Source organism: Pagrus major, chromosome 10 (genome assembly GCF_040436345.1).
Source record: "Pagrus major chromosome 10, Pma_NU_1.0".
NCBI lineage: Eukaryota > Metazoa > Chordata > Actinopteri > Spariformes > Sparidae > Pagrus > Pagrus major.
The window spans coordinates 6,156,968-6,175,977 of NC_133224.1; the positions used below are offsets into that span (position 1 = coordinate 6,156,968).

A 19,010-nucleotide genomic window follows, 5' to 3' on the forward strand; every position below is an offset into this window, starting at 1 on the left:
ATCCATAACTTATTTTGTATGGAATAAATAATATTATTTGAATAAATGTAATAAAATATATACAAAAGTTTCATAAATTAGGATACAAATTAATCGCTACTGAAACTCAACTCAGTGGTGTGTTCTTTTAAATCTGGATTTAACTTTTAATTGGTTACTGCGTTTATTATGAATCATCTATTCGCTGCCTTCACAGCGTCAGTGAACTGTTCATTACACCATTAACAGCAAAAACTGTCTTTGGCCCAATTGAAGTCAATTTAGAAAGAAAATAGCCGTGAACGGACACAAATGTTGAACAAAACACAATTTTGAAAATCTATTAGAATTTAAATATTTCTTTTTCATGGTTAAAAAATAAAGGAGCGAAAGAGATCAGAACATTTCAACAAGTTTAAACCTTGAACATGAACTCTGCTATGTGTCGGACTACTCAGTGTTTTAGTCTAGTGTTTGCCTGCACTGTGCAAAAAAACAATAGAGCCCACAGTCCCAGGATGTAACCTGTTTCGCTTTTCCACCTCAGCTTTACTCTTAGAACAGTCTACAGTCATTGACGTCAATTGAAAAAAGTACAAAGACAATATATTTAATGTTTAATCTCATCAACTTCAATGTGTTTTTGGATTTATATGCGTATTCTGAATTTGATGCTGACAATCATCTCTGAACCATCAACCATAGTCACAGTCATGAAAATGCTGATACCTTTTTAAATGTATTTATTGGCCTTTTCATGGCTTTATTTATCGTTCAGCTAAGAGATGACAGGAAATGGGTGTTCTCAACAGAACATCCTGTCTGGTACACCACATCCTCTTTTGGAAACAGATGGAAAGGTTGAGCTATACACATGTATCTGTTAAGGCTCTTTTTATTGTGCTGTCACAAGAATCATGTCACAGCTGGAAAGATAACTCTTGTATTAAACTGGGCTGTCTCTGCAGTGGACAGACATAAATGTTATTTAAATTGGTGCTACATGATAAGAGTAAACAGAGGAACAGGGCTGTGCTTTTCCCTTTTGCTCAAAAGAGACACTACATAAACAAGAATGCACTGCGCCACACCGGACCAGTAAACAATTAACAGGATTGTGGTTCATATTTGCTCAGCACTTCCTTGTTTCACAGTGTGATCATAGTTTTTTCAGCCTCCGTTTTCACACTATAGAAACAATATGATAACGACGTCTGGTTCATGATCATGATCTTCCCCTATTGCAGCTGATCAGCAGGCACGTACAGAGGGGGGAGTTACGGGTGCTTGGGCACCTGCCTCTTTGCTCCTGATGTTCAAGGTGTATTTTATTGTGTATGTGTTTTTTTTCTTTTTGTAGTTCTTTTAAATAGTTTTGCCAAATTGTAGGAAATAGTTCTCCGGCTTTTTTGCTAGTTTGGAGAACAGAAAAACATTTTTTGCTGCATATGTGAAAAAAAGGAGTATAAAGCTCTTATGGCTCCTGCCCTTCAGAAACATCTTTTAGCATACTGTTTAGCATTAATACGTGAAATTATGATAAACATAAAAACAATAAATGGTACAAACAGTTAAATCTGTAAGTTACAAAGTGAACTACTGATGACACAATGGTATCTCTTAATCAATCAAATGTGTTCCATAAAGTTTTTCTGTCTATTCCCCTTTAATTAGTCTTTTGACAGTAGAAAGCATTATATTTGTGAAAATAGGCCATAAATGTTCAAGAATCTAAAATCATGTCAATCATTTTCAAACAGCTTTTGCTGAATCTAGAACTCTAAAGCTGAAGTACTCCCCAAGTAGACACACCTTAATGTGGAAAATTGGTGGAGTTACCCTTTAAAGTGCTAAACTTGCACATCATTTAAGACCTGAAATGTGATGTTTAAACCAAAGTTACTTTGAGGTCAGCACAGAACCTGTTACCTTCTTATTCTCCACATAGGCTCCACATACTACATCCATGAGTACATCCTCGTCACTCACCCGAAGATGAGCTGGACTGAAGCTCAAAGCTACTGCAGAGAGCAGCACGGTGACCTGGCCACCATATCTAATGTGCAGGTCAACAGCAGGATCGCTGACATGGCTAAAGACTGGGAGGAGCCCTTCTGGATCGGTCTGTATGAAGACATCTACAGCTGGAAATGGTCTCTGATGGGTGAACATTACTACACAGGAGTCGTGGAGGACTACAGGCAGTGGCAGGAAGATCAACCTGACAACGTAGGAGCAGACGAGTACTGCGTCTCCATGATGGAAGATGGCTTTTGGAGGGACAACAGCTGCACGTTCGTTAAAATGCCTCTCATTTGTTTTGCAGGTGAGCTTGATCTGACAACGTAAATGTGAAGCTATCCTCAAACAATGAAATGAGAGCATTTGTCTTAAGCTGATCAATATTCAATATCCACAAAGCATCTTGACAGGAGACACAGTCACTCATTTCAGGTTCCTACCAATGTTTTTCTTTCAACCATGACCTTAACCTACCTTCATCTACAGGTTGTGAATTTACCTTGAAGACGTCATTTGTAATTTTCCCCTGTTTGTTTCTCCACGTAGATGGTAGCTCTGATCAGTATGTGCTGGTAACCGAGCAGAAGAGTTGGTTTGAGGCTCAGAGCTACTGCAGGCAGCACCACACAGATCTGGTCAGTGTGAGGAGTCCGGCTGAGAACCAGGAGCTGAGGAGCAGACTGCAGACCAACCAGGCTGTGCAGGAGGCCTGGATCGGCCTGCACAGAGACTCCTGGACGTGGTCGGATGGCAGCAGCTCCTTATTCAGACAGTGGTGGCCGAACCAGCCCAGTAATGAAAACAACTCTCAGACGTGTGCTACTATGCACAAAGGGAGTTGGGACAACTTCAAATGTGACACCGAATTCAGCATTCTCTGCCAAAGTAAGCCCAAATGCTGCACACATATTCTTCTTTAAAAGTTATGTTAGGGCTATATTTCCGCTCTTATTCATGTTTTTGTCGTGGAGTAAAAATTACAACATTAACTTAACACTTGCCACAAAAAAGGTAGAAAGAAGAGTGTTTTTAGCTTTGTAATGTGACATATCGAACAATTTTGCCTACATGAGACCAGGTGAGAAGTTTAAAGTGGAGATCACTATTTAGTCGAGTTGCTAACAGCTTAAAGACCAATGAAATGTGGCAAGTTTGTCGTATTTTTCTTTAGGTAAAATCATGACAACAACACTAAAGCTGTCAAATAAGTAGTGGAGAAAAAAGTACCTCAAATACTTTAATAAATGTACTTCCACCACTGACTGTGAGATAAAACTGAATACAATGACAGTCTTGAAAAACACTCATATACCTGAAGGAGGCGCCATTTAGCTCAAACAATTAACCCTTCTCTCCATCTCTTTTCTCTCCCACAGACATAACTGAAGTGACTCCAGCTCCACCTGTTGAACCAACCACCATCAGACAAGGTATATGATCCAAACTGCCCTCTTAACACTGCAGTAGTGGTGGAAGAAGGATATTTAAGTAAAAAAAAACAGAAGTATGAAAAGCATTCATTAAGTAGGAAGAGTGGGCCTGGTTATTGTGTTATCATTCTAAACTAGGCTTTTATTACAGATGTATGAATATGTAAGCTACAGTTTGGATTATAAAACCACATGCATACGTGTAAAGTAACAAGTAAAGTACAAGTACCTGAACATTGTACTTGTAAAGATAAGTTAAGTAAGATTCCACCATTGCACTGCAAAAAGATCCAAGGCACGTCCAAGTTAAAGTAGTTTCCTCAAACCTATATAAAAGACAGAAAGTCTGTGAAGAGATTTTTAAATGGTTTCATTATTTTAGAGGAACGATGACCGTCAAGTTAATATCTTTTACCTTTTCAAAATGTATATTGATCTATAAAAACAGGATCAAAGAACGTTGAGCTCTCGCTATAATGAGCTAAAAAAAAATTATAAAAAAATTAAAAAGCTCACCAACCACCAGCATTCTCCTAAACATAGAAAGATAAATAGATTTTTAAATAAGTAAATAGATTAAATGGCTCAGTCTAGCTTGTCTGGGGTAAACGGGGAAAGCCCTGAGAACGCAAATTGATTAAAAAAAAAAAAAAGTTATTTACACTTGTCATGCAGTAGATTTTTAGCTTCGCAGCTACAGTGACGATTTCGGCTTAAAAAAGGGTGTGAACATCTTTTCAAATCAATATGTATCTCAGGTCTCGGTCGCTTTAATTGTCAGCAGGATACACGAAAACTAATGAATGGATTTTTTTTACCAAACCTGGATGAAGGATGGTTCTCAGCCAAGAATAGACCCCGTTAACTTTTGGTGCAAATCTGGATAAACTGCCAACCCATAGTAAGAAAATAATGTCATTTTTTGCAGCTGTGCTGAGAAGGACTACAGTGAGGATGAGGCTGCAGACCAGCTCTGACCTCAAAGATTCAACCATCGGACGTGAAATCTTACAGCAGGTACTGAAAGCAAGTGTGTTCATTTTGGGCCGTTATTTTCCCACCACAGAAAAACAGCGTTCAATGTCTTCTTTTTGTTGTTGTTTTTAGTTGGAAGCAGCTTTTCACTTGCAGGGTTTTACTAACATCAAGCTGATCTGGAGGACTTTAAGACCAGAGCCACCACCGACAAAGACAGGTAGCAAGAGAAGTTTGTGACTGATGCTTTTATTCTGAATAGATTTGAACAGGTATATTGACATGTATCACTGATTAGATTCTAATCAAATTATCATTTTGTAGTGTTTGACTTTTATCCTGATTGAGCTGCTGTTTCTTTTACCAACAGATGCTTGTGGAGAATGAAGAAAAACCTCAGCTAGGACTAAGTGATGTTAACAGCAGCTTTGTATTTTCCCTGTTAGCACACAATGTGGAGGTTTAATTCCTAATCACCTGCAATGACATTGCAGCTAATCCAAGAGGGTTTTTTAAATAGTTTATTCAGATTAAGAAGTAGGAGAATTTTCTCAACACATAAAGTAACATGTAATCATTCAGTTCATCACAAACTATCACATTCAAAGTCTCCAAATTTGGAGATACGTGTTTTAACTTGACAGGAAAGGCTATGGAAAATTGTAACCTGAAAAGTAACTTGTAACTAAAGCAGTCAAACAAATGTAGTGGAGTAAAAAGTACAATATTTCCCTCCTAAATGTACAGGAGAAGAAACATTTAATACAATGGAAATATTCAAGTTGAGAACAAGTACTTGAATGTATGTACTTAGTTACATTCTGCATAGATATTCACAGGTCGAGGTTTAATGCTCACGTGCACATTTGGTTAATCAAATGAATAAACCAAATCTGAGCCTCGGAGCATAAAAGTCAACATGAAGGACATCCGGCTGAGAAAATCCTCCTTCCTCAAGGATTAAATCAAGACTCAAACGTCTTGACAACTGAAGCTGAATACACACATTTTTAATATCCTAAGAAGAACAGACCAGAAAGTACATTTAGACACAATAATGACATGAAATAAGTAGATAGAATATTAATATTTGATAAATAATTTGATTGAATTATGAAAGCCAAACGATTTCATCATTACTGACAGAAGAAAAGCACCAATCCTGCCCTGTGCAGTTATATAACGTGATGTATTTATGTGACTCTAACACACATTTTTATAATAGCCTTCTCATTTATGTTATCGCTGTAACTGCCTCTGACCTGATCCTGGTTCAGCAGCTGTATCCTTTTATTGTTTTAACTTTTGTCAAGTTCATTGGGCTTTTAAAAGTCTATCCTCATTTTAATAGTTATATCTTGCTTTTTAACCCTAATAATGGCTTTGAATGTCTTACTTTACTTTGTGTACCTTTCTATTTATGTTATGTTTCTTGTATGTGTGAAGCACTTTGGGCATTTTAAGTATGGAAGGTACTATATAAATAAAAATTAATATTATTATTATTATTATTGGACTTCTCCGAGGCATTTTTATAATAAATATATCAATTTAAAACATGGATTTATAAATTAACAAGACTGTGAACTGTGTCCCAATGCCAGTGTTGTGAAAGTACCTAAAAGTCATACTTCATATCGGACACAATATTCAGCATTTCGTCCTGATTTTCAGAATCAGTACTTATTTTTTCCTGGTTGCCGAATAAATTAATTAATTAAAAAATGCAATACTGCTCTGATGTAGCATGCAATCTGCAAAGTAACTAGTAACTTAAGTTATCAATGTTAGTCACCCCAGTCACTACAATCATTTTATTTTGAAGGGGCTCCAGTAGCCGTGCGATGACAACACACTCGATCTCAGACAGCAGTCAGATGTTGCCTTATTTTCAGGTTGATCAAAGTCACGCATGCATATTATGATGTAAATGTGGTTTGCATTTATTTGTATAAAAGTCAATTCAAATGCACGGATCAGGAAGGGTTAGGAGCACCTGAGGTCAGCAACTTGAGCTGTTTTGTGAGCTAAAGTGTCGGGACATCATCAACACATGTTTTAGGATTAATGGAGTGGAGTTGGAAATTCCTTTTTCTTTGGGGTAAGTCACATAATAATGTACATGTGTTTGAATTTGTGGATTTTTATTTGAACTTAAACTGAAAACACTCTTTTCAAGGTCTAATACATCTTTTAAAAGATGGGAGATCATTTGATTCTGTAACATTTTATTAAATCTGTCGTTAATAAGGTACAATTACAGTTGATTAAACTTTAGTTAAGACTTATTTTACTGTTAACAAACATTTGTTAAGCATTTTTTGTTGTAAAGTTGGAACTGATGTCTATAATAGTTTGTAAATGGTTAAATACTTTTACAAAGCATTTCTTACACAGTGAAATAACTTACCTAAAGTTTGATTTTCTATAAATGAGCCATGTATTAATGATGGTTACTGTATTGTAAGTGTTACCTTACTTACTTCCTTATGACTCATTTACAGATTAACTCCTAGAAGTCAAAGACTACATTTTATTTTTGTTTTGTCTTACAGTGGGCTTCAATTGGAAACTAAAATGTATTTTTAAGCCACAATGAAATTGACAAAAAACCTGTAAGAGCTTACAGAGTCTGTATGCTCGCTTGTGTGTGTGTTAATTGTGTGTTGAATTAGTTTTTATTACTGTTAATTTTGTTTTTTATTTGCAGGGTGCATCCTTCTCAGGTTGAGGATCACTCACCAGGCAGGTAAGAACATATTTTAAAAGATACATTACTTAAGTAAAAGTACATGTGAGCAAGTTTGACCTAATATCAAAACTAAAAGGACTTGTTCATGTTCACATATGACATGAGATTGTTAATCCTGATGTGTAAGATGCATTTTACTGCTGTAGCTGGTTGAGGTGGAGCTAGTTTTAGCTTCTTTATACAGTTTAATAAGTTAGCCTGGTTCTCAACTGAACAGGCTTTGTTCAAAAGGTCCACAAGATAAATCTGACAGGTTGTGAGAAGATACGGGAAAGAAGAACAATGTATTTTAGACTTTTTATGTTCTTTTTTGTGAAGTAATTTAAGCTCTCTAGGCCTTCAACTGTTATTCAGGTCTTTGAATTGTTTAAAATTAGTCAAAAAAGGCTTTAGAAGATTTTTTAAAGCTAAATTTTACTCAGAAAATGTTTCTGCTGTTACTCTTGATACTCAAGTACATTAAATATCTTTGTGACTTCCACTTTTACCAAAGTAAGTATGACTTTTGAGGTTCTTCTACAACACTGGATAAAATGATAAATAAGGACACTGATCTGGTAAGGTTGCTAAAGAAGAGAAAGGAAATTGTTTTTCACAAGAAGAGAAAAAGATCTGCAAACGGTGAGATCTGAAAACATACTGTAGGGTAGCAACTTTTTTTTGTTGATAGAGTCAGTAAACTACTTATATATTTGTTTTCTTAGTTTTTAAAACAAATGTGTTTTCGCCCTTTAATTTAAATCATATTCCAGCTGCTCATCAAGTGCTTTATCGATTATTGATTCTATAATCTTTGTCACTGTGCTGACTCTCCAGCTAACGTGGCTCTGGGTGGAGTTACAGATCAGTCTTCAGTGTGGGACCCCTTGATTCCATCAAACGTGGCGATTGATGGCAAATCCTATTCACACTATAACTATAGGAGCTGCTTCTCCACTCATTTTGAGGTGAACCCCTGGTGGAGATTGGACCTGCAGGTTCAGTACAACATCTCATCAATTGAAGTCATCCGGAGATCTGACTGCTGCGCTTATGAGCTAAACGGAGCAGAAATCCGCATCGGTAACTCCCTGGAGAACAATGGCAACAACAATCCCAGGTGCTATAACTGTAACTGTATATTCTGCCTCTTCATGTTATTATGTAGAAAAAACGGACACATGCCGACAAATCTGCATTAACTGGCTTTTTGTTGAGGTAGGAATAATCATCCTGGTGTTAACCAATACCTTTTCCTCCTGTACTGCATTGCTCTTTGCCCCTCAGATGTGCCGTCATCACTGTCATCGGTGATGTTTTAATGGGCTTCAGCTGCAGCCAGATGACAGGACGTTATGTCAACATTGTCGTCCCTGGAGCAGGGAAGAGACTTCAACTCTGTGAGGTCAGAGTGTACACCAATACCCGCATTACAGGAGGTAAAACAACACTGATAAATGACATCTATAGTTGATTAAATTATGGCCTGAATTTCAGTTTAAAACATTCAAAAATGAACTAACATTGTCAACAGAGTGTGACAGCTCTTATGTACTGTATTGCAGAGATGTCTACTACTACTACTAACCAGCTAGCCCCGGCCTGTCCCTTCTCTAAATACCACTTTGTAACTCAACAGGCAATAAACGATAGCCCCTGTAGTTTAAAAAATACAACCTTACACCTTTTGCATAAGAGGATTAAGAGAAACAAAATAAACAAAACTCCCCAAAACAGCCTTGGTTTGTCTTTCCACAATCACCTCTGGCTAGGTCGAAATAAATCCTTCAAATCAAAGAGTAAGTTGTGAAAATATACAGCTCCACATGCCAAACTGTTTCCTCTGTTGTCAAACTGACCTCTGTCTGTCTGCCAGTTCCTGACAGACAGTAGTTAGCTTATAAGGCCACTAGCTAACAGCTAACAGTTACTATTTTTAAGCTTCTTTGCAATTAGAAATTTGCAGTGAGAGGCAGGTGGAACAGTTAACACCTCGTAGACATCTGAGATGTGTCAAGGTTCCCCAACTATGCTGTTTTCAAATATTCACTTAGTGAAACTTGTAGTCTTTTTGGCATAAATGAAGTTTCTCCTTTTTTTTCTCCATCTTACATATTTCACATCACAAACATTGATTGTTGTCACTGTGCTAACTCTCCAGCTAACGTGGCCCTGGGTGGAGTGACTGTGCAGTCCTCATTCTGGAAACCCGCGCGTCCATCAAACATGGTGATTGATGGCAAACCTTATGCAAACTATTTACATGGGAGCTGCATTTCATCTCTGTGGGAGAGTAACCCCTGGTGGAGACTGGACATGCGGGGTCCGTACATCATCTCAACAATTGAAGTCATCAGAAGATCAGATAGTAACTTTTATGATCTAAACGGCGCTGAAATCCGCATCGGTAACTCGCTGGAGAACAATGGCAACAACAATCCAAGGTGCTGTAATGTGTTAAAGGAGACTGAATTGCCTTTTTTTTTTTACCCCATTATTCATAATTACATTGTGTCCATGTTGGATGTTTTCAGTTTGGAAAAGGTTTTTCCTGTTGTCACCACTTCTGCAATCTTTGAAATCATTAGCTATTGTCTAACGACTATTTATTCACTGGGGGCAACGGCCAATGTTTCGAGGTTTCTGGTGCAGCCAGCCAACAAAACAAATATCTGGGCCTAAGACTTTCTCTGCCATATGCTGGTCATTGTTAACAGTATGACGATTAGCAACTTGAGAATGGAGTTGAAGTTGAGAGATGACCGGATTGTTCCACAAGTAGACAGTTAAACAAAAGCTAAAACAGCTAAATTAAAGTCAGACGTTAGCTGATTCTTTATTCTGTAAGCAAAGCTCAGATTAACTAGGTTGTTTTTCCTATTAGGAGCGGGGGTGTGCAATTTTTCATTGCCGTGTAGGTCATGACAGACTTGTGTTTCAAATGTTCTACTCAAGTTATATTCCTTGATCACAGAAATTGACTTTTTGCAAATTAAACAATTTTCCTTAATGTCAATTTCTTTTATAGTTAGGCACCATAAATAGCTAATTACAGACAAATACAACCTCATAATCAAGAATCAAGTTAGGGAAGTTTGTTAATATTGTTCCAAAGTTGGACTGGCCTACTGACATGTTAAATTGGTGAAAATATAAGTGGTTAAAAATGTTTAACTGACCTGCAGAAGTTGGGCAGAAACTAGTTGGAAATTGAAATGCAGTAACTCACTTGAATTTAGTGACCTGCTGAGGTAAAGTAAGACATGAACTATTTGTAAGTTTCCTGAAATTTTATTAAATAAATGACCAGCTTTTTATAAACTGATTGTTGGAAAATAACAGAATATCATTATTAAGTAATATTGGGGTAATTAAATTTTTAATTTAATTTAAATAAATGTTGAGGTAACAATTGTGGTAATTAGAAGATTATTTCAAATGATTTTCAAATATGTTGTTATTACCACCCACTTACCATTATCTTTTCTGGACTTGTAAAATTAACTGTTACCATCATATATTTTTTACTTGAGCAATAGTATAAAACAGCACATTAGCCTAATTTTAGGTTTTATAGTTTTTATTCCTGTACTATTTGTCTGTGCCCCTCAGATGTGCAGTCATCACCTTGACCAATGACATAACAATGTCCTTCAGCTGTAACAAGATGACAGGACGTTATGTCAACATTTTCCACCCTGGAGTAAAGCGGATACTTCAGTTTTGTGAGGTCAAAGTGTACGCCACTACCCGCATTACAGGAGGTAAAACAACACTCAGCAATCGCATCTATAGTTGATTCAATTATTTGTTGGTGCCTGTGTGAAAATTTCAAAGGAGACATTGACACAATATTGTTTCCTTCACCTTTCTACTAAATTAGTAGCACCTATTTGTTGCTCAGTTATTAATAGTATCCGTAATAGTATTGCTGCAGGCAATAAAAACTTGCCACAAAAATTTTGTACAGCCACAAAACAGACAGACATGCAACCAAAAATTATTATTATTATTATTATTCCCTTGAACCCCAGAAACTAGATTTTTCTCCCAAATTAAAATCTTTGAATCACTTTTGAATCACTTCTTCTTCTTCATTCTAACATTAGTTTGGAAATGAAGTCTGCTAACATAAATGAATGACCGGCTGCCAGCACAACAGCTTCCACATAGCCCCTTTAAATACAAAATACAGGCAAAATAATAGCTGCCAGCATAGTTGTCCAGCTAAACTGTACTTAATAAGACCATTGCTTTCCAAATGCATCAGTAACTAGTTCCTTTTTATCCATTTTGTCCATAACTGCCTTCACGACACCAGTTGAAGTGGCACTGAGAGGAAAAGCTACACAGTCCGCAGAACCAGCTTCTAGTACAACTGCTCCAAATATGGCCATTGATCGAAACCCAGTGAATTACTTTCAAGAAACCTGTGCCTCAGTCCCACTGCAAGACAACCCCTGGTGGCGACTGGACCTGAGGAGTATCTACCGCATAACTGCTGTGTCTGTTGTCAGTGACTGCTGCTCAAAAGAGCTGAACGGTGCTGAGGTCCGAATAGGCCTCAAGAACGACACCAGCAACCAGAGGTGACATTAGCAGGAACAAAAGAGTACTTACTATACTACTAGTACTATTAGTAGTACTTGCCAGCTTCTTTAACTCTTACTTACAGTATACCGCCTCCTTCTTTCAGGTGTGCCGTCATCTCTCTCGCAGAGGGACAGCACAAATACAACTACCAGTGTGGAATAATGGATGGTCGCTTTGTCCATGTTGTTCTCCCTGGACTACAGAAGAATTTGACTATTTGTGACGTACGGGTTTATGGTACTGTGCTTGGTAAGCTCCACACACACAATGAGAAATTAATTAGAGTTCTACTATAAAGCGTTCTGCCACCTGGAGCCGAGCCTTTGACCAGGACGGGGAAGCAAAACACAGAATTTTATCGTGGTATAATAAAATAATGTTACTCCTTAAGGAAAAAAGACAAACTCTTAAATGTTACCACACATATACACGTGATGCACATGTGCAAAACAAGATAAAAATTATGTTATTTACTTTGCATATGTTGCTGAAAGCCTGGAATTGGATAAAATTCCCACAACACATCCTCATATCTAATTGGCTGAATAGGTTAATTGGCAGCGACTCTATGATAAAATGTCATATCAAACAACATGACTGTTGCAGCGTACCACGACAGGCGTACCAGATCTTCATCGTACGATCACAGTTGGGTTAGGTTTAGGTAGAAAAACTACTTGGTTATGTTGAGGAGAACTTTGTAGTTTAAGTTACAATAACTTCATTATTCTGTAATTTGTTACAAATATACCTACACTTTGTCAGTTTCTTACATTATGTTTATGTATGTGACGTAACTTACTAACACAAACACCAGTCTTCTGGGTGAAAGTATTGTGCTTGCTTAAAGCTGAAGTGGACAATTCTAGAAAAAGATCGTTGAATATTGAGTCCCATTCCCCGGTCGTAAAATATTGCGAATTGTTGAATATTGCCTCCCATCTAGAATTGTTTGCTTCAGCAGTCATAAAAACTTGAAATCAATGTTTGCATTGTTCAGAATTTTCAATGATTTTGATGATTGAATCTTTTTTTTTTATTGTCTACTTGCTTTCATTTCAAGATAACACCAATTGCTCTTTAGACTTTTATCACACCTGTAAATGGCATTTGTTGGATTTCTGCAAGTAAAGGATGATTTTGCAGATGTTTTTTGGGCAAACAAATATTATTTATTAATACTTTTCTCCTCACTAGAAAATGTGGCTGTGAGAGGAGTGGCTTTTCAGTCTTCTTTAAGATGGAAAAATTCAGCTAGCCGAGTTATTGATGGCCGTTGGTATTCCACCTGCAGCATAACTGAAAACAAACCCGGTCAATGGGTGACAGTGGATCTACTGGTTCCCTACACTGTGACTTTGGTCCAGCTTGCCTACCCTAAGGACAGCTACTATAGTGATGACGTCCGAGTGGACAACACAAGGTAAACATACAGTTGTAAAAGGTCGGATGAATGCAAATGATGGCAATGTCCTTTGCTGCGAACCATGGATACTTTGAAACTTTACGTTTCTTTACGTTGCAACTGTACATTTCTTGATGTTCAGTTTTAAATTTTATGTTTTGACAACACTGCTTAAGTTCTGGTTCTCATCAAAATTATCTGGTTTTGTTCCCACAAAAACAGCTAGATAAAATGCCTGTTTTTTCGTCTGAGGTGGTCTCAAACAGTGGTCTCTGTCATTTAAGAAAAAAAAAATTAACTTGCGTCTTTTTTAGACTGTTTGAGCAGTGAGCCTCATTCCTTTTATTTTATGGTCGAAAAATTGTTTGTAGTTTCAGTAGTTAACTACACAAACAAATTTTCTGATGTTAAAATATTTTAAGTCTGGAGGAAGACGATTTCCCATTTGAGAATCTGATTTAAGTCATCTCTGGTTTTCTGGTAGATAGTGCAGTTCCAAGAGCACTTACAACAGTGTAAATATTTTTAAGAAAATCTGGATAATAAAATAAATCAAGTTTAAAGACATGCACCTTGTCTGGTTTTTTTTTCTCTGTTTCAGCTGCCAGGTAATTTCCATGACTTCACAATTTCTGATGACCCTGGATTGTGGTGGGGTTGTGGGTCGCTATGTGACTGTAATGCATCCTAATGTACCACCGCCTCTGTGTGAGGTCAAGGTCTACAGCACTTGGGTGTGTCCTCAAAACAGAGTCCCTCAGCGCCCCCCGCGCCATGGTAAATGGATACACAGTTTTTAAATCCTTAAAATTCAAAATTCCAACTGGAAATGGAAGGATCATCACATTTGCAGATGATACTGTCATTTACATCACTTGTTAATACAATCATCCTAGCTTGTAAAGCTCACAACCAATGCTAATGAGGTGGTAATGGATGATTCTACTTCTAAAAATTGTTCTTAATGCCTTTAATTCTTTTAAAACAGAACAATTTTCTGGTTAGATTGATATGGTTCTTCAATGTTTTCTTTCTATCTTTTAGTGATTAAGCTACTTCATAGCTACATCATGCACTCACACGTTCTTGAATTTTCCTTCTTCTTCCAACAGATTACTGCCTTCCCAGGTCCTGTAGCCGTGACTACATTGTCATTCACAGTGAACCAAAAACGTGGTTTGAAGCACAGGCCTACTGCAGAAACACGTACACTGACCTGGCCACCATCAACAATCCTCAGGACATGAACAGGGTCATTGACAAAATGGAGAATAAATTCAATGATTTTTGGATTGGGCTGTATGAGGATGCTGTAACCTGGAGGTGGTCTCTGCCAGATGAGGGTTACTATGGAGATGGTGAAGCTGAGTTCAGGAACTGGGGTGTTGACGAACCCAACAAAATGAGTGGCATCCAGCACTGTGCTGGCATACAACACACGGGTGAATGGAAAGACCTGGACTGTGACTTACTTCACTACTTCTTGTGCTTTGATGGTAATATTATGGAAAATATGATTCACGTGCTTTCACATATATAGTTGATGAGCTGGTCTATATAGTCTGCAAGGAATAACATTTGAAATCTATCTACACATATCAATGATGTAAACATCTTAATCAGAAAATGCCACACCTGGAATAAGGCCTAATCAGAATATCCAAATAGAATATGCTGTTTACACGACCCATATTAAAGTCAGAATATTGTTCAGAAAAAATGTGGAATATTAGTGTGCATGTACACATAGTCAATGATCCTTCATTCTTACTGAATTTCCATATTCTCAGCTAAACAAGCCTGATCATTACTTTGAGGATTAAAAAGTATGTGTTCATCATGTTTTTTCTGTGGTCACAGGCAGAGATGGTGCACCAGAAACAAAGATTCTCGTGGAAACACAGATGAAGTGGACCGACGCTCAGCACTACTGCAGGGAGCACCACACAGACCTGCTCAGCGTGAAGAACCTGACTGAGAACCAGGAAGTCCAGAGCATGGTGCCGGTGGGAAAGCTGGCCTGGATCGGCCTGTTCGGAGAGTCCTGGAGATGGTCCGATGGGAGTAACTCCTTGTATAAATACCAGTGGCAGGGGCTGGTGGACAACTTAGGAGAAGGTCCGAACTGTGTCTATATTTACAACAGGAAATGGAGCGTGAGATCCTGTGACACCAAATCTATGTTTCTCTGCTATTGTAAGTGTTTTACAAGTCAATGTAAGCTTTATATTACAGCATTATAGATTCATTGATTTGCAAAAATTCTGATTCAAACATGATGATCTGCTGCTTTCCTCTGTTTCATATAATCGGAAACTAAATATTGTTGAGATTTGGACTGTTGATTGAACAAAAAAACAACAAAAAGGAACTTAAATATATCATATCTCAATGTTTGAGATGAACTGATAATTTGATAAAAATGATGATTAGTTGCAGCCCTACGTTACGTTATAATATATCTACATACAGCATTCTTACTTTCTGTATACCGGTTTGTTGTTGCCACCAGCTTTAATGCTAAATGAAACAGATTTTCTATCTTAAAATATTCCAAATTTAAATATAAAAAAAAGGCAGCTTTTTGTCTCACACAGGAAACAATATTAAAACATTATTTTGACACAAAACAATGTCAATATTCAGTGAAATTGGTAACCTTAGTCAAGAAGGTACAAAGTTAATTTATTTTAATAGTATATTAAAATGAACCTGAAACAATAGCTGTCTGGAGGATGGAAAATTTGCCTTAAAAGTGACTTAATACTTTAAACAAACTGTTAGTGGTGATTGTATTTCAAGCTACGATTCATAGTCAGTCGGCAAAACATGCTAAACAAATGGTACAACTCTTTAAATCATAACATTCATAACACGCCAGCCATTCACATCAGAAACCATTTTTCAGACTTTAGGAAGAGATCTGTGGTGAGGATCAGAGCTGACTACAACATGAGTGACCCAGTCATCCAACAACAGATCTTGAGCCAGGTGAGAAAGAGAAGTTTTTCTGAGATATTGATAGTAGCTGTGATAAAACGAGTAGTTTTAAAAGTTTATAAGAGCTACATCTATGTGTAAATCTAATAATGTATGATACATATTAAGAGCAATTCTTGTTAATGCTTCTCAGTTGGAGGCAGCGATGAAAAACAAGGGCATCAGTGATTTCAAGATCAGCTGGAGGACGAGTTACACACTAGGGAAAAACAGCAGGGTAAGACTTTGTCAAGTTTCCTCACTTTTTGTTACAGTTTTTCTTATTTTTCATCTATTTCACTTTTATTATTGTTGTTTTAGTCCTATCTAATATACCCCACTCCAAGTATTAAATTTTTGATACATCAGCTATTGTGTGTAATTTCCCTTCTTTTTTTTCTTTTTTTTACCCATTATTGGAAAAAAAAACATCAGAGCATTAGCTAGCAACATTAAAAACTTTTCTTTTTTTCTTTTTGGCAAGTACATTTTACAGTTTTAGAAGTAAAAACACAAGTCAAAACAAAGCTGATGTACAGTTGATACCAGTTTATGTATTTGATGTCTTAGTAAAATGTATTTGAATTTCAGTCGTTCATCATTTGGGCACATGGTAAAAACTACATTTTAACTCTTTTCATATTCACTTCTGTTGCTCTACTTTCTTAAACTACTTTTTCAATAGACCATCTCCACTTGTAAAGGTCAACAAGGCTGTAATCAGGGCAGTTAGAAGAAAGTAGGAAGTAGAAAACAAATGCTCAATGTATATTTAATATTATTCCATTATAGTTCCCCTTTAATTTGATAATCATACAACCATCTTTCATTGTCAAACCACCAACAGTATCAGTAGTCTTGGACCAACAATGTGTTTTCTCCACTCTACTTTCTCGCTGTTCTACATGTTTACCTGTGGAGGGAGTCAGACTACAGAGTGTGTGTGCTGTCTTATCTCCAACAGGTGTGAGGTGAAACATGACTCCTGCTACTCTGACTGGACTGAAGCTGAAAAATGTGGACGAGTCTTTCGATGGACCGAACAGGGAAAACAGAGTAAAATGAAAAAAGTTTTGCACACAAATTCAGTATTTTTACCTCTTATTTCCAATTTGCTCAATGTAACTGGATGCAAAGTTTCTATTGAACTTCTTTGTTCTTTCTGTACATGTTGCACAGCCATCTAGTGGTCAGACTTTGTACTTGTCACCTGTGAGTTCATTAGCTCACTGCTCAGGTGTTTGCAGTTATCTTCTGCCTTCACACTACAGGCTACACTGTGTGCTGAGCGTGTTACACCCTGATGGTCTGTCTGCTCCAGGAATTTCAAACAACCCAACATGGCAGTGCTCCTATATTACAAAAATATATCAGCGAAATCTTCATTTTAAATCGACAATGTTCAGTTTTTTAAGTGTTTTCTGATTTTTCAAATGAGAAGCAGGCAACACGAGGCCCCGTCTCTTGAAACGCAACCCTCTGCTACCAGGCTGCTTGAGTAGACAGTGGCGTGGAACGGACGGATCTGGTGGTCATGTACAGATTGTGCCGCTGTGCCTGGGTTGCTAAAGGCTTAATTTTAACATGTGAATTTCAGCATGAATTAGCCATCAGAATAAAGGCTTTTTAACCTTTTTGCCACAAGAGAGCCTTTGATCTTTCTTTTAGTTGTTTGGCCATCTGCATATTATATTTCACTTCTTATCAAAGCCATTTTAATGAATCTTTCTGAAAAAATACACTACATCAAAACTGATTTTAAATGTGTTTTAAGCTTTTAGGTCAGATGTTATTGAAGCAGCATTATGTGCACATAAAAAGATTACTTACTTGCCTGGCTCAGTCGAACTGTGTCGATATTTCTGAAAAGATGCAATCCAAAGTCTGACATTTGTATCCGTTTGTTCATGAAAACATTCATAAAACAGATTGTGAATAAAAAGAAAACATTTCAAACCTCACTAGTTAGTCATCCTGTGCACTATGTTGTGTTTTAGTTTTTGTCTCGAGATGTCTTTCGTGTGTCGGAAGTTCAATCCATACAAAGCACTGCTGGCACTGCAGTACAACTGGTGGATTAAAATTGGTCTCTCGCGAGCAATTTTTAGTAAAATGCAAAGCAACAATATGTAAAAATGTATATTTTGTGTGACAGTTTCTGAGTGAAACACCACTGTCAGAAATATAAATCACAAACATGTATGTAACGCTGTGATCCTACCCTCTGACTGAAGTTACACAGTGCAGAAACAAGTGATAGGGGGCGGAGTGGCTGAGACAGACACCATTCACCCTATTACAAGACACTGTACCATCAAAGCTGTTATTTTAAGGTAAAAAAAATGACGTAATGTTGCTTTAATAACAAAATATACCAGCAGAAAGTCTATATTCTCTATGTTCAAGGCCACATACTGGAAACACTGATTTTGTAAGTGCTCGGAAATGTCAGGTGCTTCCACTTAACAGCACCAAAGCAAGACACAATCCCTGATTTTTGAATCTTTTGTAGCATAATCAATTATTTCAGTAAGTGGGATATTTAAGAATTCAGGAACAAGCTTGGTGAGCATGCAAAGCAAATCTGCTGACAAACGACGCAAACACACAAAAAGGTGGGCAACCAAACGAGCCTCTGATGTCAAAGGACCACTGGTAACCAAATCTGCTCGTGTTTCTTCCTCGCTACCGGTCGGGTTTTTGCATGAAATGACATGACAAAGTGACAAAAAATTTCCATGAACGTTCTCAACGCACAACCTGAGCTCCTTAACTGAGGTGGTTTTGCAAGGTGTCAACATCAAGAGAGGTAAGTCTACGTTAAGAATGTACAGTCATTTGAATTATCCCGTAATGTAGAGTACAGAGCAACACAAATTATGTTGTAATTGATGTG

At 37.2% G+C, this 19,010-nt stretch overlaps 1 protein-coding gene across 1 annotated transcript; it reads left to right on the forward strand.

The window, feature by feature from the left end:
• Positions 1 to 764: 764 nt before the first annotated feature.
• Positions 765 to 17,289, forward strand: LOC141004085 (uncharacterized). Its single transcript, XM_073475582.1, has 18 exons — positions 765 to 804; positions 1,928 to 2,305; positions 2,548 to 2,886; positions 3,378 to 3,431; positions 7,117 to 7,155; positions 7,975 to 8,257; positions 8,425 to 8,576; positions 9,299 to 9,581; positions 10,750 to 10,901; positions 11,459 to 11,726; positions 11,834 to 11,979; positions 12,928 to 13,153; positions 13,737 to 13,912; positions 14,248 to 14,631; positions 14,996 to 15,331; positions 16,044 to 16,126; positions 16,269 to 16,352; positions 17,079 to 17,289. Exons 1-18 carry the CDS (start codon positions 765 to 767, stop codon positions 17,082 to 17,084), a joined length of 3,429 nt encoding a protein of 1,142 aa, XP_073331683.1. The 3' UTR covers positions 17,085 to 17,289.
• Positions 17,290 to 19,010: the final 1,721 nt, after the last annotated feature.

What these genes read in the sequence shown, in the direction of transcription:
- LOC141004085 (XM_073475582.1), top strand. Translation starts at nt 765, where the DNA reads ATGACAGGAAATGGGTGTTCTCAACAGAACATCCTGTCTG. An exon ending in CAATACCCGCATTACAGGAG is followed by an intron (nt 8,577 to 9,298) that starts GTAAAACAACAC and finishes CTAACTCTCCAG; the next exon opens with CTAACGTGGCCCTGGGTGGA. An exon ending in GGTTTATGGTACTGTGCTTG is followed by an intron (nt 11,980 to 12,927) that starts GTAAGCTCCACA and finishes TCTCCTCACTAG; the next exon opens with AAAATGTGGCTGTGAGAGGA.